The 25,142-nt window shown below is 41.3% G+C and overlaps 3 protein-coding genes across 3 annotated transcripts; all 3 read left to right on the forward strand.

Moving 5' to 3' along the window:
• The first annotated feature begins 4,629 nt into the window (after positions 1 to 4,629).
• On the forward strand, positions 4,630 to 7,341 carry LOC148164321 (protocadherin alpha-10-like). Its single transcript, XM_088023169.1, has 3 exons — positions 4,630 to 7,079; positions 7,119 to 7,229; positions 7,308 to 7,341. Exons 1-3 carry the CDS (start codon positions 4,630 to 4,632, stop codon positions 7,339 to 7,341), a joined length of 2,595 nt encoding a protein of 864 aa, XP_087879295.1.
• A 4,191-nt stretch (positions 7,342 to 11,532) lies between these two features.
• On the forward strand, positions 11,533 to 13,959 carry LOC148164322 (protocadherin alpha-10-like). The gene has a single exon (XM_088023170.1). The coding sequence runs from the start codon at positions 11,533 to 11,535 to the stop codon at positions 13,957 to 13,959; it is 2,427 nt and encodes an 808-aa protein (XP_087879296.1).
• A 6,315-nt stretch (positions 13,960 to 20,274) lies between these two features.
• LOC148164323 (protocadherin alpha-11-like) lies at positions 20,275 to 22,706 on the forward strand. The gene is given in 2 exon segments (XM_088023171.1): positions 20,275 to 22,681; positions 22,684 to 22,706. Coding segments are annotated over 2 exon segments (2,430 nt in total).
• Positions 22,707 to 25,142: the final 2,436 nt, after the last annotated feature.

The raw sequence follows: 25,142 nt of genomic DNA on the forward strand, positions 1-25,142 counted from the left end.
CCTTTCTCTGGATGGAGACTGGAGACATGTTTGGCCAGCACTACTCAGTGTTTAATATTTCAATGAATAAATTTCAGTATATCCTAGAAAACTGTTACTTTACCGAAGTAATCTAATTCTGACAACAAATGTTAGAAATATAATTCATTCCAACTTTTGTTTTGAAGATTTTTATTTATTTGACAAAGAAAGACACAGCAAGAGAAGGAACACAAGCAGGGGGAGTGGGAGAGGGAGAAGCAGGCTTCCAGCTGAGCAGGGAGCCTGATGCAGGGCTGCATGACAGGGCCCTGGGATCATGACGTGAGCCGAAGGCAGACACTTAACGACTGAGCCACCCAGATGCCCCTCGTTCCAACTTTTGTAAAATATGTTTCTATATGCTTGACAGTGTATTGATTGAGAATCTTTTTTACATTTAGAAAATTTCTTAAAATTGATCTTTTATCTGATATTGCAGAAAATACTTCCTGAGAGGTACTTTCTTTCTTCAGAAGACTTTCTCCTTTTTACTGAAATTTTTGTTAGTATACATGTTTGTACGTTGCAGATATATGTACATTCTACACTTTGAATTCTCTTGAAATTCAGTCTATAACTTTAAAAAGTTACCCCTATCAGTGGAGATGTTATTTACTTTTTCTCTCAATAATTCTGAAAGACAGAAATCTGGAGATGAATCAATTGCACCTTTAAACTCATTACATGTTAAACTTATATTTCCTGAATTGTGGCATGTGACTTTAGATTGGTGGTTCTTCACACTGTCTTTAGTCCAAGTTTTTGTTTTCTAATTTATATTTTAGAAACTTCATTTGTACTTATTTTGAATTTTGTTATGTGACTTATTTTTCTATTCCAATATTTTTATTGTGTTAGATTTTTAACAAGGTATTCCTTAATTAAAAACTCAGCAGAGCAAAATCAGAGTAGCTTTGAGAATAGAGTCACAATAAAACCATAAAAGTGCAAGTAAAATTCACTTAAATAATATATTTCAGTAACTTTTTCTTTTCCCTTATAGAGGACATGTTTGGTATATGTCATAAAGCAATCTATTTTCTTTTCATTATATATATATTTTTTAAAAAGATATATTTATTTATTTTAGAGAGAAAGCAAGCAAGCAAGCTTGGGGTGGGGGCAGAGGGAGAGGGAGAGAGAAACTTTAGCTGACTCCTTGCTGAGCCCAGAGCCCAACACAAGGCCAGTCTGAAGACCCTGGGATCATGACCTGACATGAAATCAAGAGTCCACTGCTCAACCAACTGTGCCCCTCTTGGGGCCCCTCTTTTCATTATATTTCTTTCAAAACTTGAGTATTCTCAGTAACCACCTGGGTGGCTCAGTTGGTTAAGCAACTGCCTTCGGCTCAGGTCATGATCCTAGAGTCCTGCTATTGAGTCCCACGTTGGGCTTCCTGCTCAGCGGGGAGTCTGCTTCTCCCTCTGACCCTCCTCTCTCTCATGCTCTCACTCTCTTTCTCTCAGTCTCTCTCTGTCTCTCAAATAAATAAATAAAATCTTAAAAAAACTTGAGTATTCTCTGACCGCCTGTGATCAATCCTGTCCATATCTGTCAGCATATTCACCTTAAATCCAGACATATCTTCAAATATCTCTGTCGTTGTACTCTTTCATGTGCAAGGACACCTGAATCAGAATTTGAATGGATTTTAACCTAAGGTCAGTCTAAAGAAGTAGAAAAGTATAAAAACAATTTAGTAGAATAGATGGATCGATGAATTAAGTGAATTGGGCCCAGGTATTTGATTGTATGTTATGTGGATTATATGGATTGAGGAGTGCTAGAAATTTAACCCCCCCACTCCTTTAGTCTCTTGGAGCTAGTATTATTTATTATTTACTATGTCTTCTATAATTATAAATTTTATTCTTTGTTATTGATGGCTGTATTGATATAATTGCTAATTTTGTACTTTATATTAATATTTATTTTCTCCTGAATACGGACTATCGTCCTCTGCAAATTTTCAGAAGATCAGTGAATATCTAATGAATTTATCTTTTGCATCTTCAGGAAGTATGAGCACACTGTAATCCAGGGAGGTTAGGACTTAAAACAGCTCGGAAAATCAAAATAGAGAGGTGAGAGCATGGAAGACACTTCAGTATTTTGCTTAGCATCTAGCTCTCTGTGTTTCTGTGGATAACACTCTTCAATTCAAGCAGCAATCATGAAGCCAATAATGAAACTTCCCTATGTCAGTCCCTAAATTGTAGTTTTTATATAGGGCTAACTATCTAAGTTCTGACCCAATTTTAGACACTTGCTAGTGAAGGGACTCTATAAATAAATACAGAAGACCACAGACATAAATGGAGTATATCCCAGGTAACTTGTGGCCTATGGTCAACCTACCCTGTCCTAGACCTGATAATGCTAAGTGCATTAGCAACACCTGGAGTTCTTATTGAACATTTAGGTTCCCAGATTCCATCCCAACATTTCTGAAATAATTAGGACTGGCAAATTTGCATTTTAATAAGCACCCCAGGTGGTTCTTATTCAACTGAAGTTTTAGATCCAATAGCTCTATGAGATGCTTGGCAAACCAAGTTCTTATGATTTGACAGGATATAATTTAACTACCCCCTACTTTGTATTCATTATTGAAGATTTAATTGGCATATTTATGTTATTACTTGCTGTAAAATGCACATTAACAGGAATGGAGTTTAGTTTATGTCATTACCTGTGTTGAGATGATTATTCACTGATAAACTTATTAGATTTCAGGTAATAACTCAAACTAAACATTGATTGGTATTGTGGATGGATCCACAATTTGTTATACTTTAATTCATGCTTTACAAGAAAAATAACCCTTAAAATCAGAATTTGAATGGACTTTAACCTAAGATCAGTATAAAGAAGTAGAAAAGTGTAAAAACAATTTAGTAGAACAGATGAATCAATGAATTAAATGACACATTCCTGTCAGTTTTCTTGTTCATAAATGTTGCTCTATTTTTCAGCTCCTAATAACAACCAAAAGAATTTAAAAATTTTTATCTCTTTTATAAATCACATCATTAAAGTAAATAAATTAACCTTTGGATAAGACCAAAGTCCTTTTATTAAGTTTTCCCTTCTTGGGAAAAGAGAACATTCTCTTTTTTTTTTTTTCAGTAGTATAGATATATTAATTTCAGTTGCTGAATATTTGATTCCAAGAACTTTGAGAAAGAAAATATTTTTACTGCAAGTAGTGATGAAAAACTTTATTGACACTGAGAGAACTATTAGGTAATTCCAAAATTGTACATTTGGGGTCCTTGAAAAGATTAAATATAACAGAGATGAAAGCACTTGTTTCTGCAAGTGGAAATCATAAATTTTTGAATTATTTTATTTAGAATCATAATGAAGTTTATTTTTGCCCATGTAAGATGCATAGGAAAAAGTGAAACTTCTCCTTGTATAACTGATTTCTCAATAAAAGTACTTTTCTGTTTTTCTAAAGATAGGAACCACCAGCCTGTGCAGTAGTAACAGTAAAGGCATTGCAGAGTGATAATATTCTACAGGTAATAATTTTTACCAAAAAGCCTATTGGGGTCTTGACACAATGTGAAAATAAATGTGGCTAAATTGAGTCCTGAGAATATTGCCATTTATGAAGCAGGCACTCTCCTTAAGGTACAATCCTAGGCATTTAATGTATCATAATTCATATAACCACCATATTATTATTGTATGAATGTTATAAAACTGGAAACAGAGACAGAGAGGTTAAATTATTTTCCCCAAGGCACACAGTAAGTTTAAGAAGAGGAGTCAGAATGGAGATACTTCTGATGTTGAAGCCAGTGATCTTCTCTCAACTATCTAGGGATGACTGAACACCTCACAGAGAACTGATTCTTCAGATTAGGGTCTAGTAAGGTTTATTTAATCTCAAGAAAATGACAAAGAGAAGTGAATTAAGTGTCAAAACTTGAAGATATTTAGGGGTACCCGCCTTCGGCTCAAGTCATGATCCTAGGGTTCTGGGATCAAGTCCCTCATGAAGCTCCCTGCTCAATGGGGAGTCAGCTTCTCACTCTCCCTCTGCTCCTCCCCGCCACTCATTCTCTCTCTCTCAAATAAATCAGATCTTTAAAAAAACTTGAAGTGGTCTAAATTTGTTATCCAGCAAAATACTAATACACTCAGTATATACAAATATTAAGACTATTTTCAAATGTAACTAATGATAATCATGGTTGGAGAAGAAATTACCTCTCTGAGGTTCTGCACTCAAGAAAACCCTGAACTAGGGGTAAACAATAATTACTGTTAATACAAAAGAGACATCATGTGAACTTTTGGAGATCCATAGAGATACAAATACGTCAAAATAGAATGAAAAACTATGAATGAAAGACAAGTTGTTAAATTCATGGAATTGTACTTACACATCAGCCACCGGATGTCGCTGTCTTCCATAAAATGTTTTTAGAACAAAGGCATAATCCTGTTTCTCAAGGACCAGAAAGGAGCTACATTCTCAGATCTCAGCCATTTCGATAAAATTAGATGTAAGAAGTCGAATAGCAGAAGTTCAGAGAGCATGTTTGTTCTAGACTGCTGATTCATCAATTTGTTAATCGGCAGAAAGGTATGATGTTGGTCTACACACCCAGCAGCCCAAGAGCCTTGCGCCTGCTCTTGCTTCTGCTTCTCGCAGCCTGGAAGGCGGGGAGCGGCCAGGTCCATTATTCTGTCCCGGAGGAGGCTAAACACGGCACCTTCGTGGGCCGCATCGCCCAGGACTTGGGGCTGGAGCTGGCAGAGCTGGTGCCGCGCCTCTTCCGAGTGGCGTCCAAGGGTCACGGGGATCTTCTGGAGGTAAATCTGCAGAATGGCATTTTGTTTGTGAATTCTCGGATCGACCGGGAGGAGCTGTGCGGGCGGAGCGCGGAGTGCAGCATCCACTTGGAGGTGATCGTGGACAGGCCGCTGCAGGTTTTCCATGTGGAGGTGGAGGTAAAGGACATAAACGACAACCCGCCAGTCTTCTCCGTTTCAGAACAAAAGCTTTCAATACCCGAATCTCGACTGCTTGACTCTCGGTTTCCGCTAGAAGGCGCATCTGATGCGGATGTTGGAGAGAATGCAGTGCTTACTTACAGACTCAGTCCAAATGAGTTTTTCATTCTTGATATTATAAACAGAAAGGACAAAGCCAAAACCCCAGTGCTTGTTCTAGGAAAAATGCTGGATCGTGAAGAAAATCCTCAGCTTCAGTTGTTACTAACCGCAACTGATGGAGGCAAACCGGAATATACTGGATCTGTTACTCTGCTGATCTTGGTGTTGGATGCCAATGATAATGCACCTATATTTGACCGATCTGTTTATGAAGTTAAGATGTATGAAAATTCAGCGAACCAAACGTTAGTAATATGGCTAAATGCGTCTGATGCAGATGAAGGAGTAAACAAAGAAATGATATACTCATTTAGTTCTTTGGTTCCATCCAGCACAAGGCGGAAATTTCTAATGAATGAAAAAACGGGAGAAATAAGAGTAAATGACGCTATTGACTTTGAGGATAGTAACACTTATGAAATTCATGTAGATGTTACAGATAAAGGAAACCCACCTATGGTTGGTCACTGCACTGTACTAGTGGAAGTTCTGGATGAAAATGATAATTCACCCGAAGTGGTTATCACTTCTTTGGCTCTCCCGGTGCGAGAAGATGCTCAGGTGGGCAGTGTCATCGCCCTGATCAGCGTGTCCGACCGTGACTCTGGCGCCAACGGGCAGGTGACTTGCACACTAACACCCCGTGTCCCCTTCAAGCTGGTGTCCACCTTCAAGAACTACTATTCGCTGGTGCTGGACAGCGCCCTGGACCGAGAGAGCGTGTCGGACTATGCTCTGGTAGTGACCGCACGCGACGCAGGCTCGCCTTCGCTCTCCGCCACGGCCAGCGTGTCCGTGGAAGTGGCGGACGTGAACGACAACGCGCCGGCATTCGCGCAGCCCGAGTACACGGTGTTCGTGAAGGAGAACAACCCGCCCGGCTGCCACATCTTCACGGTGTCTGCGCGGGACGCCGACGCGCAGGAGAACGCGCTGGTGTCCTACTCGCTGGTGGAGCGGCGCGTGGGCGAGCGTGCGCTGTCGAGCTACGTGTCGGTGCACGCGGAGAGCGGCAAGGTGTACGCGCTGCAGCCGCTGGACCACGAGGAGCTGGAGCTGCTGCAGTTCCAAGTGAGCGCGCGCGACGCGGGCGTGCCTCCCCTGGGCAGCAACGTGACGCTGCAGGTGTTCGTGCTGGACGAGAACGACAACGCGCCCGCGCTGCTGCCGCGGCCGGGGACGGGCGGCGGCGGCGGCGGCGGCGGCGCTGTGAGCGAGCTGGTGTCGCGGTCGGTGGGCGCGGGCCACGTGGTGGCGAAGGTGCGCGCGGTGGACGCCGACTCTGGCTACAACGCGTGGCTGTCGTATGAGCTGCAGCCGGCGGCGGGTGGCGCGCGCAGCCCGTTCCGCGTGGCGCTGTACACGGGCGAGATCAGCACGACGCGCACCCTGGACGAGGCGGACTCGCCGCGCCAGCGCCTGCTGGTGCTGGTGAAGGACCACGGCGAGCCGGCGCTCACGGCCACCGCCACTGTGTTGCTGTCGCTGGTGGAGAGCGGCCAGGCGCCCAAGGCGTCGTCGCGGGTGCTGGCGGGCGCCGCTGGCGCCGAGACGGCGCTGGTGGATGTCAACGTGTACCTGATCATCGCCATCTGCGCGGTGTCCAGCCTGTTGGTGCTCACGCTGCTGCTGTACACGGCGCTGCGCTGCTCGGCTCCGCCCGCGGAGGGCGCGTGCGCGCCTGGGAAGCCCACGCTGGTGTGCTCCAGCGCGGTGGGGAGCTGGTCGTACTCGCAGCAGAGGCGGCAGAGGGTGTGCTCCGCGGAGGGCCCGCCCAAGACCGACCTCATGGCCTTCAGCCCCAGCCTTCCTCCGTGTCCTGGATCTCTAAATGCGACGGAAGATCCACAAGCTTCTTTGGAGTCCTCTGGAAAGGTGGGTTGCTCAAATATTTCATTCACTTATATATTTATTTTTGAAATGTGAAAGACATTCTTATTGCAGACGGTGTTTTTAAATAGTTTTTACTCATTTATTCTAGAGATCTGCCAATATTTTCTTATTTATTATTCGGAAGTTGAATACTTTAAGTTTATACCTGCCTTTTGTATTTTGACTTCCAATTACAAATCATTAAAATCCATACATTGAGTAAATATTTACTGGGTGCTGAAATCAATTTCATTTAAAACCTGCCATGGGAATCATATTGAATTCCTAAAGCTGCGCTGCCACTGTACCTGAATACTATTCAGTGAAAAACAACTTAATTGCTACAATTAAGAATACTTCAACATCAGTCTATCTGTAGTGTAATATAGCTTATAATGCATACTATGTCCTCAGTATTCAGTGTTTTTATTTTATTTTTAATGGTACTCTATGTAAACTTGAAGTTCATTTATAAATGTCCTAATCTACGAAATTAAGGATTTTGAGCTCTTAAAATGTTTTCTCATTTTTATCTTGGTAGTGGTGGTATCTCTGTCAGTGTGTACTATTCACTTTTTTTAGCAGAAGAAAAACTTTATAGTTATTTACATAATTTTATGCAGTAGCTCTTCATGATCTCCTTTATCAGAATGAAATACTGCATTATGTTTAAGTATAAGATTTTGCACTGTGAGGAAAGAGTCATGATTACATTTAATAATGGAGAATATTTGAAAATCACTTAATTTTAAGGAGGCTGAAAATAATTACTTTAGTCCAAATTAATATGAGAAACTTGAAGAGAAAGCTAAATTGTTCTCTTAGAACATTCTCTACTGATTTGTGATCATAGCATGCAATTTATTTTATAGTTTCTCTAGTCATTTTTTTAAAAAGATTTTATTTGTTTATTTGACAGAGAGACACAGGGAGAGAGGGAACACAAGCAGGGGGAGTGAGAGAGGGAGAAGCAGGCTTCCTGCAAAACAAGGAGCCCAATGCGGGGGCTTCATCCCAGGACCCTGGGCAGACGCTTAAGGACTGAGCACTCAGGTGCCCCTCTCTAGTCATCTTAAACCAGGGTTGTGTTGGATAGGGTAGACTGTGAAATGCAAGACAATTAAATTGTAGGGTGCCAACACTATCCTATTCAATATTCCTTTCTGAGACTGGTTGTTACCTGATACCTATGATTTCATTTTTGTTTATTTTGTTAAGTCCAGTGTTACCAAAAAATAATAGTGCAACTAGTTTCTTGACTCTTGTTCTTAGCAATACTTTTTGCTTTCTGTATACAAGCTGAATTTTTACTCTGTATGTGCTTCACAAATAGCTTCCAATAAAACCTGAAATATCTATTCAAGTTTAGGAACACCAAAAAAGACAGTTGTGGCAGGAATTTAAGCATGGCATTGCCTTCTTATGTTAATACTTCCCATGGCCAGTCTCCAATTCTCAGAGATTACAGATGATAAGTTAATGCAGAGTATTTCAACTTGTATATAGAATTCCTTTCCCTTATATCTGTCTTCTCTTTTGGCCCTTTATGTCACTGTGTCCCCCTTGCAAAAAAATCTTATCCAAAGGTATCTCTTCATCTGAGCAATTAGTGAAACACAGAATTGTGTGTTTACCAATTTAGTCCTATTTTTTTTACTTTCCTTTGGGGGGGCATGTTTAAAACATAAACATTCACCAAAAATGTAACACAACCAGTTACCATTTTATCCAGCAACATAATAATTTTTAAAGTTTTTGGAGAAGGAAATGCAGATAGGAGAGGAAATGGGGTGAGATTTCAGGAGTAGTTGAGAGCTAGCAAAGACAGATTTTACTGTTTTTAGTCTGACAATGTCTTCCTCTGTCTCTGTTTTTTTTTTTTTAAGATTTTATTTATTTATTTGAGAAAGAGAGAGAACGAGCACACAAGCAGGGGGAGTGGCAGAGGTTGTGGGAGAAGCAGGCTCCCTGCTCATCCCAGGGACTCCATCCCAGCATCCTGGGATCATGACCTGAGCCGAAGGCAGATGCCTAACTGACTGAGCCACCCAGGCACCCCTGTCTCTGTTTTAAGATAAATATTTTTAAAAACTTTATGGAAAGTTTCTTTCATTTAATTCAGAATTATGGAAATTTCAGAATGAAACCAGAAAATTTTCCAAATTAAGGATTTCTTTTAACATTCTTGCCAAAAAAGAAATTAGTCAATTTCTTTTAAAACTGTGACATCTTAGGAGTGCCTGGGTAGCACAGCTGGTTGAATGCCTGGCTCTTGGTTTTGGCTGGGGTTGTGATCTCATGGTTTCATGAGATTGAGCCCCACATCAGGCTCTAGTCAGCAGAGAGTCAGCTTGAGTTTCTCTCCCTCTGCCCCTCCTCCCATGTGCTCAGTCTCTCTCTCTGAAATAAATAAATGTAAAAACAGTAACATTTTAATTTAATTTTATTTTTTAAAGATTTATTTATTTATTTATTTATTTATTTATTTATTTATTTGACAGAGAGAGACACAGCGAGAGAGGGAACACAAGCAGAGGGAGTGGGAGAGGGAGAAGCAGGCTTGCCCACAGAGCCGGGAGCCCGATGCAGGGCTCGATCCCAGGACCCTGGGATCATGACCTGAGCCGAAGGCAGACGCTTAATGACTGAGACACCCAGGTGCCCCAACATTTTAATTTTATAATCATGTTTAATATAATCTTTATTAAATGGCATTAAAATGAGGCTAATCATGAGTACTCTATAGCTCTTGATGGCATAGTATTTGTTATAGCCTATTTTAAGATGAGTAACCAAGCCATAGCTTTATTGGTATACTATAGTTATTTAGCTATATGATAGCCTTGGAATTTGAGGGCTTAAAAACTATCTTTAATGTGTACTTAACTAATGAAGCCATTCCTTAAACCAGAAATGGAATGGACCTTCAGTAAGGCATATTCTCAAAGGGACCAGATTATTTAAATCAGCAAACACAAGGAGTCATGTCTTAGTCATGTCTTTTTCTGAATTTAGCAACCCCCATGTGCTAAAATTTTTTTTGCTCCTCTTTATGTGAATGTCTTGAGTTTATGGCTTCCACAATTTAAAAAAGAATTACAAGTAGTTAGAACTATAAATCTTTTGCATAGATTTATAATCATTGAATCCTATCTTTAAAAGTGTTCCAAATGAAGACTGCCACTCACTTTCACATATAACCTAAGATTGCCTTGGGTAGCCATTTATAATTTTTTTTCAAAAGAGAAATTTGGGATTTTCCCAGTGGCTGCCATCTTATCAGAAGGATTTCAGATATTGAATAGTTGGCTTCTTAACAGTCTTGAGAATGATTAAAATATTTTTCTCTTTTAATATAAGACTGATAAGCTTTATTGCAATTGATAACAGTTGCGATGCAAATTTCCACTTGGTTTTTGCATCTGAGATAAGAACAGGAAAATAAAATTGAGTAAATTAATTCGGTTTAGAATGCTTTTATACTCTAGTCTCTGTAAACCAATTCTGGAATAAAGTGGGTATAAACAAACAGAAAATATAACTCGAATTCCTGATTCAGTGGGTTTTTGTTGGGAGGGGTTATTATTTTGCAAATAGCAATGGATATAATGCATATTTAAGTTGTCCTTCAGAATGGAAACTACAACATTCACCCTGAGCAGATACAGTAATTGAAAAAGCTCTAAAAGGAGCCAAAGATAAATATACTTTGTATTTCTAGGAGTCAGTACATGGTAAAAATCATTACTATCAAATAAAATAAATCTTTGGATAAACTGGTATGTAGCTTGCATATTAGCATTGATTTGAAACACCATTACGTTGAGGTGGTAACTTAGAGAACTTGAATCTTGAGTTATTCTCTTCACAGTTGAACTAAATATTTAGAATAATTTAACATAGTATAATTATTAAGCAATAGAAATTGTAGTGTTAGCAATAGAGTAAACTTAATAAGAGGCCATTCCAAAATGGTCAATTTCTAAAAGTCTAAAAAACACAACATCACTAGTAACCTACAAATATGGACTTTTCGTGTTTATATACATGATAATATAGTTAGTCCAGTAGTACGTTCTCTTAGATGTCTATATCCAAGGTAAACTTTTCTTAGGATTCTAATTTGTAAGACAAAAACCACCTTTAAAGAGCTAGTGGTCACAGATAAGGAATGTATAAAGAAAAAATTAAAAGCCTACAAAGTAAAACATGGACCAATATATGAAGGAATTATAAGAGAAGCAATAGAAATGAAAGAAATAGTATAAACACAAACGTACTTCCATTTTGAGCCACAGGATGTCGTTGTTCTCCAAGGAGAGGATTCTTTAAACAGAAGAAAATTAACGATAATTCACGGGCCAGAAAGAATCTCCACGGTTTCTGTACACACCCATGTTGTTAAAATCAATTGGGATCTCAGGAACAAAGACTCGAAAAGTCTAAAAGGACTACACCTTTCCGCTCATGAAATGTTGATTTACTAACCAGAAGCGAAGCAGGATGTTAGCTTCAGGACCAGGTGGCCAGGGAACTAAGCACTTGCTGCTCTCGGTTCTGCTCCTTACAGCGTGGGAGGCCGAGAGCGGCCAAGTCCACTACTCGGTCCCGGAGGAGGCCAAACACGGCACCTTCGTGGGCCGCATCGCCCAGGACTTGGGGCTGGAGCTGGCAGAGCTGGTGCCGCGCTTCTTCCGAGTGGCGTCCAAGGGTAACGGGGATCCTCTGGAGGTAAATCTGCAGAATGGTATTTTGTTTGTGAATTCTCGGATCGACCGGGAGGAGCTGTGTGGACGGAGCGCGGAGTGCAGCATCCACCTGGAGGTGATCGTGGACAGGCCGCTGCAGGTTTTCCATGTGGAGGTAGAGGTGAAGGACATTAACGATAATCCGCCTGTATTCCCAGCAACACAAAAAAATTTGTTTATTTCCGAAACAAGGGCTCTTGACTCTCATTTTTCACTAGAGGGCGCCTCTGATGCAGATATCGGGGCCAACGCTCTGCTGACTTACAAACTGAGCCCCAGTGAGTATTTCTCTCTGGAAGTACCCACCAACGATGATCAGGTAAAACCGCTCCAACTAGTACTAAAAAAACTCTTAGACAGGGAAGTCGCTTCAGAGATTCTCTTGGTGCTCCAAGCAATTGATGGGGGCAAACCTGAGCTGACAGGTAGCACAGAGTTACACATCACAGTGCTGGATGTAAATGACAACGCCCCAGTGTTTGACAAAGCAGTCCATCGTGTAAAATTACTGGAGAATTCGAGAAACGGTACACTGGTTATTAGACTTAACGCCTCGGATTTGGATGAAGGTTCAAACAGCCACATTCTTTATTCTTTTGCAACTGATGTCTCCTCTAATACAGAAGCCTTTTTCTGCATAGATTCAGCCAGTGGAGAAATAAAAGTAAACGGAAAAATAGATTTTGAAGAAACTAAATTATGGAAACTTCAAATAGAAGCAGTTGACAAAGGAAATCCCCCGATGTTTGGTCACTGCACAATCTTGGTAGAAATCTTGGACATTAATGATAATGCTCCGGAGTTGCTAGTGACGTCACTATCGTTGTCTGTTCCAGAGGATGCTCCCCCCGGCACGGTCATTGCCCTAATCAGTGTAACTGACCGTGACTCTGGTGCCAACGGGCAGGTGACCTGCTCACTAACATCCCATGTCCCCTTCAAGCTGGTGTCCACCTTCAAGAACTACTATTCGCTGGTGCTGGACAGCGCCCTGGACCGAGAGAGCGTGTCGGACTATGCTCTGGTAGTGACCGCACGCGACGCAGGCTCGCCTTCGCTCTCCGCCACGGCCAGCGTGTCCGTGGAAGTGGCGGACGTGAACGACAACGCGCCGGCATTCGCGCAGCCCGAGTACACGGTGTTCGTGAAGGAGAACAACCCGCCCGGCTGCCACATCTTCACGGTGTCTGCGCGGGACGCCGACGCGCAGGAGAACGCGCTGGTGTCCTACTCGCTGGTGGAGCGGCGCGTGGGCGAGCGTGCGCTGTCGAGCTACGTGTCGGTGCACGCGGAGAGCGGCAAGGTGTACGCGCTGCAGCCGCTGGACCACGAGGAGCTGGAGCTGCTGCAGTTCCAAGTGAGCGCGCGCGACGCGGGCGTGCCTCCCCTGGGCAGCAACGTGACGCTGCAGGTGTTCGTGCTGGACGAGAACGACAACGCGCCCGCGCTGCTGCCGCGGCCGGGGACGGGCGGCGGCGGCGGCGCTGTGAGCGAGCTGGTGTCGCGGTCGGTGGGCGCGGGCCACGTGGTGGCGAAGGTGCGCGCGGTGGACGCCGACTCTGGCTACAACGCGTGGCTGTCGTATGAGCTGCAGCCGGCGGCGGGTGGCGCGCGCAGCCCGTTCCGCGTGGCGCTGTACACGGGCGAGATCAGCACGACGCGCACCCTGGACGAGGCGGACTCGCCGCGCCAGCGCCTGCTGGTGCTGGTGAAGGACCACGGCGAGCCGGCGCTCACGGCCACCGCCACTGTGTTGCTGTCGCTGGTGGAGAGCGGCCAGGCGCCCAAGGCGTCGTCGCGGGTGCTGGCGGGCGCCGCTGGCGCCGAGACGGCGCTGGTGGATGTCAACGTGTACCTGATCATCGCCATCTGCGCGGTGTCCAGCCTGTTGGTGCTCACGCTGCTGCTGTACACGGCGCTGCGCTGCTCGGCTCCGCCCGCGGAGGGCGCGTGCGCGCCTGGGAAGCCCACGCTGGTGTGCTCCAGCGCGGTGGGGAGCTGGTCGTACTCGCAGCAGAGGCGGCAGAGGGTGTGCTCCGGGGAGGGCCCGCCCAAGACCGACCTCATGGCCTTCAGCCCTAGTGTTCCCCCTTGTTCAAGTTCTGGAGATAGTGGAGAACAACAGGAGATTTTTGGGAATGATGTAAGTACAGTAATTCTGAATGTATTTAATGCCTGTTGATGTCAATCGCATAGTATGTTCAGCGACATTAGTGTAAGTTTATTGTTTCATTTATTTGTTTTTGTTTTGTTTTCTTGCGATGGTTTATTTTAAAACATACTGGAAGTCTAGCCATTTTTATTACTTTTCACTGAAGTCTTAATGCCAGGAACATTATTTAGTTGCTGGAAATAATAATAGTGGTAGTAATAGCAGTAATGAAACAGATGGCTAAAGCTGTCAGTAAATGAAGAAGACTAAGTCATCCAGGCAAGGATCACTGATGGGAAATGGAGGATGTAGGCAAAGCTTAAATATTCTGGTTCTCAATTTTGCAGCAAGTTCATTTTTTCTATTCATTTCCTTATTCTAATTGGTGTCCTCCCCTCATTGCGTTCATGTATTAAAAATTACCATAATAATGCCTAACTTAATAATTTAGTTATTTTGAGTTTGAAATGTGTTTGAATTCTTACCTTCCTATAAACTCTAAATTTATTTATTACTAATGGGCATGGGCTGTTGAGGTGGCTTCCTTTTATAAATATTTTTGTTTCTTTATAATCAATGGCATACTTCTTTCAGATACTGGGTGAGGTTTCAACCTTACCTTTGGGGAGGACTTTACTTTTTTGTCTTTAATCCTCTCATGATTTCCTGCTTATTTTCTTCATAGTCTTCAGCTGCTTCAGATACACTACATTTTTTCTTTACTTCCTAGTGTAGTTTCAGTTTTTGCTAATTGCCTGCTGAATCTATTGCTGCTCTCCTCCAGATGAATTCATTGATTTCCTTTTTTATTTGGAAGATTTGATATTTGATCATATTTATGTTTCTTCCATTCATGGCACCCATTGTGAGGCTGTATGGAAATATTTTAGGGTAGGGTAGGAAAATTCACACTTCCTTGTGTTTTGAGTTTAAGAGAGAGTCTTCCTGTATATGTGGAAACGTGGTACTGCTGCCTGTGTCCACCAAGCCACTAGGTCTTTGAAATGACATTGATTTAAATAGCTTAAGCATAACAACCATGAAATATCTGTAAAGTCACTTCCATTTGACAATGGTGTTGTTGGTCATATTTCACAATTTGATATTGTATACTTTAGATACATTTGATGCAAAATCATGTGAATTGTTTTCTTAAGGAGATAACAGAGAACTTGTCTTTAGAGCTATAAGCAACTAAATCAATTGATGTGAAAGTTTTTTTGTTTTTTTTTTTGCTCCAGTGTACAAGTTAGAAGCCCTTTAACTGTATTGTGTGGAGAAATAAATTATATATGATATATTTACATGTGGAGGAGAACCATGTTATGGATAGGGTAAAGTTAATAGAAATGCTGAGGAGGCGTTAGTCGCCATTTTCTACCCACAAAAGGATGATTTCCATGAAGATGAACATTAGGAAATCTGAAAAGGAAAAACCAGGCCCTAATTTATTATACTGAAAATCTCTTCATCCATAGCTACAAAGTAGAACAAGAACTAACACTAATTACAAATAAACCACTACTTTATGAACTGTTTCTGTTTATTAGAACATTGTGTGAAGGACTTAAAATACGTAATTTAATTTAATCCTTATAACAACTTATAAAACACATGTGACTATCCAAATTTTAATGATGAACTAAGAGATGGTAAGATATTTTTCTAGCTTGTCTACTGCCATCCAGCTAGTACATGGTAAAAATGATACTCAAATGTATATCTTTTAGATTCTAAAGCCATTCTTTTATTCACTGTAGAGTTTTCTACAGTAAATTTTTTCTCTAATCAGGCATAGTTATGGCTAGGAAAATCAAGCCCAAAGTATATAGAGGTGAATCCTTCTTTCTGTTTTGCTTAAGAAAAAACCATGATTATCTTCATAGTTAATTTTGTGCGATGCCATAATTGAGATTTTTTTATGTTAAGTGATTTTTTTTTTCTCAGAAGAGTTCATGAGCATCATTATCATTTGTTGCAATGCCACATTGAGATAGGTCTTTACATCATTCAGTATAATGTAGGTAATGAAGAGTTGCCATTGTAGGGACTAGGTATCCATTGTTTGGAAGTAATCTAAGTTAAGAAGAATCATTTTAATATATGGGAAAACCCAGAAGACTGGGGTCTGCAATGTTCTAGCAGAACACCAAAGCCAAATGACAGATATGAAAATGACCCTGTCCTTTTTATGTTGTGAATAAGGATAATGTTTTGGACAAATATAAGTGGTAATATGATTATTTCCAGGATCCTGGATATCAGCAAAGGATTCAATAAGTGTTTCCAAAATTGCATACTTCAATAACAGCTTAAAAGGTGTATATTTCCCATGAAAATCTTTTTTAAAAAAGATTTTAATTTCTTTGTCAGAGAGAGAGACAGAGAGCACGCACAAGCAGGGGGAGTGACAGGCAGAGGGAGAAGCAGGCTCCCTGCTGAGCAAGGAGCCTGATGTGGGACTTGATCCCATGATCCCTGGGATCATGACCTAAGCCGAAGGCAGATGCTTAACCGACTGAACCACCCAGGTGTCCCTCCCATGAAAATCTTTGAATGTGTGTTGGTATTTCAGAATTCAGTCTTTTTGTGTCTGTGAGATTTGTGCTGACTGAACAAATGATCTGTGATGAAATAACTGTGTATACTTCAATAAGCCATGATAGCAAAGAGTGAAAATCAATGAGTATATCCTATAATTTTGTTAATACAATGTTGGATAGTATTTCTAATCTATTGATTTTGAAGACCCTCCTGGGTTTCCAAGAATGGTTTCAAGATTTGTTTCTCTGTTTTATGTTTTCAACAATAATATTACTAGACCTGTTATGCTGTATTAGGGGATGATGAGGACTAATAGAATATTAAACCAAGCACTCTAATATATGACCAGCAAGACATAGTAGAAACTTAAGACTAACCAGATTGGGATACCTGGGTGGCTGAGTCTGTTGAGCGTCTAACTCTTGGTTTCATCTGGGGTTGTGATCCCATGGTCATGGAATCCAGCCCCTCATGGGGCCTCTCATGGAGCCTCTGGTGGAACCCCACCTTGGGCTTCATGCTCAGCGGGGAGTCTGCTTGAGATTCTCTGCCTCTGTCCTTCCCTCTGTGTGCTCTCTCTCTCTCAAATAAATAAATAAATCTTAAAGAAAGACTAACCAGATTGGTTTAGTAAAGGTCAGGCGCAAAGTTCTTCAGTTTTCAATCAGTTTTACAAAATCAATGTTAACAATATTGATGTGAACTTCTTGGCATTAGCTTATTTCCAGATCTCAAGCGTATCCCCCCAAATGAGTTCAAAGATAGCATAATCTCTTTTATATGGATTAGTTGAGATGGTGATATCTAAAATATCATAGCTAAAATGCAAAAGAGGGGTCATTGGTTTATACAATATATCAAACTCTTTTGTGACTTGGTGTTCATCCAGTGTCTTTTCATATACTCAAAAAATACCATATTACTGGAAAGTAATTGCTAAATTAACATCTGTCTACCTTGGGTAAACTTTCTGATGTTCATCTCTCTATTTATGTTTGAGGATTCCATATTGCGTGTACCATCTCAATCCCCAATGTCTATAATGAAGTGGTTGGAGATCTCTTGCTTCCTTTTTCTCTAAAATAAATCTAACAGGCTTCAGATAGTAAGTTAAGTCTGCTGTTAATATAGTCTAATGTTATATTTTGATTAGAGGCCCTTATAACTGATTGTTTCACAGATGCATAAGATAATTCCATGTTATAAAAAGTGACAAGTCTGCTTGCTTTATTAGTTTTTTAAGAAAGAATTTTGCATTTACTAAGAGTCCTAGCAGGATGATAATATGGGGAAGAGTAAATTTGAAAAAAATGAAACAAGTCTGAAATTAGCAATAGTATGTGTGTATTCTAGATAAAGAAAAATACTAACATACAAATAAGTATACTAGTAATTTTTTCATGTGCCATTTCAATATTTTTAAATTGGAGATGGATCATCAATCATACAACAAAATACTCAAGCTAGAGTGATATTTATTCTAAATCATTTTCTACTTTAAACTTCCATTAGATCCTCTTTTCAAACCCTTAAATCCAAGGCTATATGAAAAGACAAAGACATATAACCAAGTTACATCTTCAGGCAATGATAACTCATATCAACAATTCCCATTTTCTCCTTGGTATTTTATGAAATTGAATTTACACAAACATTAAAGTCATTTGCCATTTGGTTGAATTATTATATGTGTGTGTGTGTGTGTGTGTGTTTAGCACAGTAGTATGCATTTAGAGGAGGTATAATTAGAAATCCTTTCCCTTGTTTTGGATGAACTTATGATCTCAAACCCAGAATTCTTTCAACAAGAAACAGGTCATTCAACCATTTATTGAGTGCCCACTGTGTGCTGGGAGCTCTGCTATGTGCTAGCCTACCTCATGTCACACCTAGAATGCTATAACAGCTCCCTGCTGGTCTCCTGGCTCTGGTCTTCTCCCCTTCAATCCACTTTGCATACCTGGCCAGTCTCAGCTCTCTTAAGTCTTACCTTACTCTTTTAGTCCAGCATATCCAGTGGCTCCCCAGTGCCCCCAAGATCAAGTCCAGTTCTTTAATGTGATGCTTCAGGCTTCCATGCTCAAGCTATGCCCTCTCTAATGAAATTTCCTATCAACGGTATTGTCTCTTTGTCTGGTCCTCTCCTGTGCCTGGTATTCAGAGATGCTTAATAAGCATTTGTTAAGTGAATGAAGGAAAAAAAAATAAGTCAGCTATTTTCATGAATATATCTTGACAGATACACAAAAACCAATGTTAGTGACTTAGAAATACCAATATGGCATACACAGTTTCATGGTGACTTTTATTTATTTCATTGAATTATAATAAAATTTATTTTATAATTGAAAGACAGCTTCTTCCATATCACTGACACCATCACATAAAGGGTCATTTTGATACCTCATATTATAGTTAGTAATGTAACTTCCCTGATAAATCATGTGTGTCAGATATAAATTTCATCTACATCCATAGACTTTTCCATTGTGAATTCTGTTTTAAACACTAAATTTGAAAACATATTTTTGTTTTCCAGTGGATATAAGATTGCTTGTAACAAAAATGCAACAGTTGGTTAGGCAACTGCCTTCGGCTCAGGTCATGATCCTGGAGTCCCGGGATCGAGTTCCACATCGGACTCCCTGTTCAGCAGGGAGTCTGCTTCTCCCTCTGACCCTCCCCCCTCTCATGTTTTTTCTCTCTATCTCATTCTCTCTCTCCAATAAATAAATAAATAAATAAATCTTTTAAAAAAAGTACATGTCTTAATAACACTTATAAATCACTTTTAAAAAATGCAATTAAATGTAAATAACAAAAAAGAATTGGAACTAAAGAAAATAGATATGAATAGAAGGCAAGTACATAGAGATAAGAACACAACATACAGAACTTAAAGACTAAAGAGTTATTAAAACCTCAAGTTTGTCTTTGAGTTTCCTAGCATCCAAAGTAACCAAAGAGATTAGAAATGAGACAATTCAGGGTGCCTGGGTGGCTCAGTCAGTTAAGCGTCTGCCTTTGGCTCAGGTCATGATCCCAGGGTCCTGGGATCTAGTCCCACACTGGGCTACCTGCTCTGTGGGGAGCCTGCTTCTCCCTCTCTTCCCTGCTTGTGCTCTCTCTCTATGTCTGTCTCTCTCTCAAATAAATAAATAAAATCTTAAAAAAAATAAAGGTGACTTGATACGTACTAGGCTCTCAATTAAAAAAAAGAAATAATTCAAATTTGATAACATTTTAATATGAGAAGCAATATCTTTAGGAAATGTTTAACCCTAGTTTTTCATAAGGCTACGTGTAGAACTAAACTCTGTGTGTATTATGTAGATAAAGAACAATTGTATAACTCTAAATCAAATATAGGAACAAAAATTTCAATTTTATATTAAGAATAAAATGTCATTTTCCGCATACCATTGCTTTCAATATGACTTATGCTACAAATGTTTCCTCAATAAGCACTTTGGAAATATTATTTTGAGGATAAAATAAAAGGACACTTGAAGTTAATTATATTTTTCTCTTTAAGTAAAATTCTGTAGTGTACGATGTAGTGTACAGTACTCACTATTCAGGCGCAAGGTGTCGCTCTTTACTTGGTGGAAATAGTTGTTTCAAGGGTTGGTCTGAACAGCCAGGAACGCCCCATACAAAAACGACTCCATCATGCCGAACGTTACTGTTAAATGATTCTTTGAAACTTCTCAAAAATTCAGCTAGATTTTTAACCCCAAACTGGAGTCTCTGGTACTGTAAGTGCAAAGAACTTTATTTTGGAAGTCAGTGTCGTATGCGATGTTCGGCTCTCAAAGAAGGGGATTGGGCACTCGGCGTCTGCTGCTGTCGCTTCTCCTCCTCACAGTCTGGGAGGCCGGGAGTGGTCAGGTCCACTACTCGGTCCCGGAGGAGGCCAAACACGGCACCTTCGTGGGCCGCATCGCGCAAGACCTAGGGCTGGAGCTGGCGGAGCTGGTGCCGCGCCTTTTCCGGGTGGCGTCCAAAGGCCGCGGGGACCTTCTGGAGGTAAATCTGCAGAATGGCATTTTGTTTGTGAATTCTCGGATCGACCGGGAGGAGCTGTGCGGGCAGAGCGCAGAGTGCGGCATCCACCTGGAGGTGATCGTGGACAGGCCGCTGCAGGTTTTCCATGTGGAAGTGGAAGTAAAGGATATTAATGACAATCCACCTGTGTTCTCTCTCAGAGAACAAAAGCTGCTGATTTCTGAATCTAAGCAACCCGACTCTCATTTTCCTCTAGAGGGAGCTTCTGATGCGGATATAGGAGAGAATGCTCTATTGACCTACAGACTAAGTCAAAATGAGTATTTTTCTTTAGAATTACCAACACATAGTAAGCAGACTAAAAGACTGTCGCTTACATTAAAAAAATATCTGGATCGAGAGAAAACTCCAGAACTTAATTTGCTACTGACTGCTGCAGACGGGGGAAAACCAGAGCTCACTGGCACCCTTCAGCTTTTCGTCCAAGTCTTAGATATTAACGACAATGATCCGGAATTTGAGCAATCAGAATACAAGGTGAGATTGATGGAAAATGCAGCTAAAGAAACTTTTGTGATAAAGCTAAACGCCACAGATCGAGATGAAGGAGTCAATGGGGAGGTAACCTATTCCTTGATGTCAATTAAGCCCAATGGAAAGCTCTTATTTACACTAGATGAAAATAATGGAGAAGTGAGAGTCAATGGAACTTTAGATTATGAGGAAAACAAGTTTTATGAAATTGAAGTACAGGCCACAGATAAAGGGAATCCTCCAATGGCCGGTCACTGTACAGTCTGGGTAGATATATTAGACGCCAATGATAATGCTCCTGAAGTCACCGTGACTTCTCTGTCTCTAGCAGTACGAGAGGACACTCAGCCTGGTACTGTCATTGCGCTGATCAGCGTGTCCGACCGTGACTCTGGCGCCAACGGGCAGGTGACCTGCTCACTAACACCCCGTGTCCCCTTCAAGCTGGTGTCCACCTTCAAGAATTACTATTCGCTGGTGCTGGACAGCGCCCTGGACCGAGAGAGCGTGTCGGACTATGCTCTGGTAGTGACCGCACGCGACGCAGGCTCGCCTTCGCTCTCCGCCACGGCCAGCGTGTCCGTGGAAGTGGCGGACGTGAACGACAACGCGCCGGCATTCGCGCAGCCCGAGTACACGGTGTTCGTGAAGGAGAACAACCCGCCCGGCTGCCACATCTTCACGGTGTCTGCGCGGGACGCCGACGCGCAGGAGAACGCGCTGGTGTCCTACTCGCTGGTGGAGCGGCGCGTGGGCGAGCGTGCGCTGTCGAGCTACGTGTCGGTGCACGCGGAGAGCGGCAAGGTGTACGCGCTGCAGCCGCTGGACCACGAGGAGCTGGAGCTGCTGCAGTTCCAAGTGAGCGCGCGCGACGCGGGCGTGCCTCCCCTGGGCAGCAACGTGACGCTGCAGGTGTTCGTGCTGGACGAGAACGACAACGCGCCCGCGCTGCTGCCGCGGCCGGGGACGGGCGGCGGCGGCGGCGGCGGCGGCGCTGTGAGCGAGCTGGTGTCGCGGTCGGTGGGCGCGGGCCACGTGGTGGCGAAGGTGCGCGCGGTGGACGCCGACTCTGGCTACAACGCGTGGCTGTCGTATGAGCTGCAGCCGGCGGCGGGTGGCGCGCGCAGCCCGTTCCGCGTGGCGCTGTACACGGGCGAGATCAGCACGACGCGCACCCTGGACGAGGCGGACTCGCCGCGCCAGCGCCTGCTGGTGCTGGTGAAGGACCACGGCGAGCCGGCGCTCACGGCCACCGCCACTGTGTTGCTGTCGCTGGTGGAGAGCGGCCAGGCGCCCAAGGCGTCGTCGCGGGTGCTGGCGGGCGCCGCTGGCGCCGAGACGGCGCTGGTGGATGTCAACGTGTACCTGATCATCGCCATCTGCGCGGTGTCCAGCCTGTTGGTGCTCACGCTGCTGCTGTACACGGCGCTGCGCTGCTCGGCTCCGCCCGCGGAGGGCGCGTGCGCGCCTGGGAAGCCCACGCTGGTGTGCTCCAGCGCGGTGGGGAGCTGGTCGTACTCGCAGCAGAGGCGGCAGAGGGTGTGCTCCGGGGAGGGCCCGCCCAAGACCGACCTCATGGCCTTCAGCCCCAGCCTTCCTCCGTGTCTGGATAGAGAAGTTGGAGGGAAAATCCAGGAGGCAGGATCAAATCACCCTGGGCAGGTGGGTTCTATAGATTCCTCTTCTTTTAAAGTCTATGTTAAATTTTTAAAATCCGCTTTATTTCATGGAAAAATTTAATGAATACTCTGTATTTTAAGTATTAAGTTTTAAACGAATACGTTTTAGAGAACAATTTCTGTTAGTGAAATGCCAACTGATAAAAATCCAATTTTAATAATGAGATAAATCAGGTTTTTTAGCCAATAAATGTCCTATGTCTCCAAATGTTTTGGTAGAAAATGTTAAAGGAAGCTATAAGAATGACTCTCCTGTCAGCACTTTATTAGATATAATTTCTAAGTTTCAGTGATGTAGCCAGACCACTTATTTCATCTCTAATCCTCACTACTGTAGATAATTACTGTGGTTATTTCCATTTTTTCATCCTCTTTGTCTTTTAACACAGCTTTTTGCTTTAATATTTTCACATTATTAGATATCTTGACTTTTCTCACTTCAGGCTTGTATCAAAGATTGAACACTCTCTTCATTAAGTCTGAAAAGGTTTAACTTTCTCTGTAGTGTTAAACATGGATCGTACATTTCTTTTCCATTAAATAATCCTTAGTTTTGCCTCAACTGGTAAGATAAAACCTGTTTTCATATTATTTGCAGTTAAAAATTCAGTCTTGCATTATTGTGTGGTGGTTTCATTGAAATAATAGAACTTAAAAGTTCTGTCGATTTATTTTATTTCATGTAATGGGTACAGATTTATCTACAATATAGTCAAACAGAACTCCAAGATTTATGCTTACAAAGTTTACTAGGCAAATAAAGTTATTCAAAGCACTCAATCAAGTCTTCAAACTTGATGAAGACATGCATATAGGCTTATAATATCTGCAACATATGCTGGTTGGCAGTCTGCCCTATGTTAAGTCTATTAAGGTGAAGTGAAAATTATCATTTTCGCTCATCTGGCAACTTAAATTTCCTGTCTTTAAATGCTTTATCTCTAGTGTTTGTGAAATTTTCTTTTCATGTGCTATAATCACATCGGATGATTCTACCAAAGTTCATTTACCCTTAGGTTATTCTTCTAATTCAGTGATCCTTAGCTATATGTAGGGTGGCAGAGTCACTGATTTCTTTGAGAATTTGATGAAATTCATATATGGCTATGCTCCCCTTTAGCCTTAGGGGTTAAAATTTCTTTATTCTATAATAGGTAACCAAATTAAAACACAAAATGTTTCTGACTTAAAAGATTAAGCCATTGTATCACTTATGAAACTATAAATGTATAAATGTGAATGTTAGGTAGGGCACACATTATTATAAATCTCTAAATGAAGTTCTTAGAATGACTTAATGTTAGCTAAATTTAATAAACAAAGATATTGGAATATTTTAAGTCCATGTTAAATTTTTGCAAATTATTACTTTTACAGTACATAAGTAGTTGATGCACATTTTTAGATAATTACAAATTATATGGGCTATTTTCTACAAATTTTGTGTCTTTTATATTTATTCTTAATTTCAGGACTACTTTCAGTGGTGTAAAATTATAATTTCAATATAATTTCCATCTTCTAGTTCAATTGTTTAAGTATTAAGCTAATTTTAGATGTTCCTATCTCTTTAGTAATTTAATTATGTCTAACAGTGTATGAGGACTACATAACACACTACTTTTTCAATAAAGTTTCTTAGCAATCATTGTACATTGACTATTTTTGAAAATGGAAGATAGAAAATGAAGAAACATGGTAGTGATGTTAGACAATTTAAATAGTCCAATAGCATCAAAATTCAAAATTTTTTTGATTACTTAAGAGCCAGTTTTATAGTTGACTTAAGTTATCTCTTACTTGTAGAACGATTATTGATTATTATTTCCTGGTTCTATAAAGATTTCTTATCTCACTTCCCTTCATTATATGTAAAAGGAATGGTGACAAATTGTTGGCTTAAAGATTTTGACTTGAATTTTAATGAGCTTATAAACTCTGTATTAAATTTTTCACAATTAACTGTGGGATCTTATCTGTGTTTTGTTTTCCCTTAAAGCTGATCTTGAATTAACTAATAAAATTAGGAAAAGTCCTTTGATTATCCTTTGCATCATAGTCACCATTCTGATTTTCTGAAGAGAAGCAGATTTTGAATGACTACTAACTGGCCTGAAGGGAACATTTAAAGAGAAACCAAAAGTTCATTATGAAGTTTATATTCTTTTGATTTTAGTCAGAGAGACTGGGCTCCAAAACATCTCACAGATCTTTTTCATATTATGGCTCCACAGCCACTTTAGAATATTGTGAAATTTGGAGGCTTTGATTCAATATTTTACATGAAAATTCTTTCCTCCTGCTAGAGTGAAACCTTACAGGATCTGTACCCAAGCCTCACTTTTTTAAAAGATTTTATTTATTTATTCATGAGAGACAGAGGGAGAGAGAGAGGGAAAGAGAGAGAGAGAAGCAGAGGGAGAAGCAGCCTCCCAAGGAGCAGGGAGC

Source organism: Eumetopias jubatus, unplaced genomic scaffold (genome assembly GCF_037043125.1).
Source record: "Eumetopias jubatus isolate StellerSeaLion01/CBP00866 unplaced genomic scaffold, mEumJub1_p1.0 scaffold_5, whole genome shotgun sequence".
In the NCBI taxonomy this organism is placed as follows: domain Eukaryota; kingdom Metazoa; phylum Chordata; class Mammalia; order Carnivora; family Otariidae; genus Eumetopias; species Eumetopias jubatus.

Bases quoted from the DNA above. Each gene is read 5' to 3' on its own strand.
- LOC148164321 (XM_088023169.1), top strand. From the start codon at position 4,630: ATGTTGGTCTACACACCCAGCAGCCCAAGAGCCTTGCGCCTGCTCTTG. The intron at 7,080-7,118 runs GTGAAAGACATT...GTTTTTAAATAG, and splicing joins TATATATTTATTTTTGAAAT to TTTTTACTCATTTATTCTAG. The intron at 7,230-7,307 runs ATTAAAATCCAT...TGGGAATCATAT, and splicing joins TTGACTTCCAATTACAAATC to TGAATTCCTAAAGCTGCGCT.
- LOC148164322 (XM_088023170.1), top strand. From the start codon at position 11,533: ATGTTAGCTTCAGGACCAGGTGGCCAGGGAACTAAGCACTTGCTGCTC.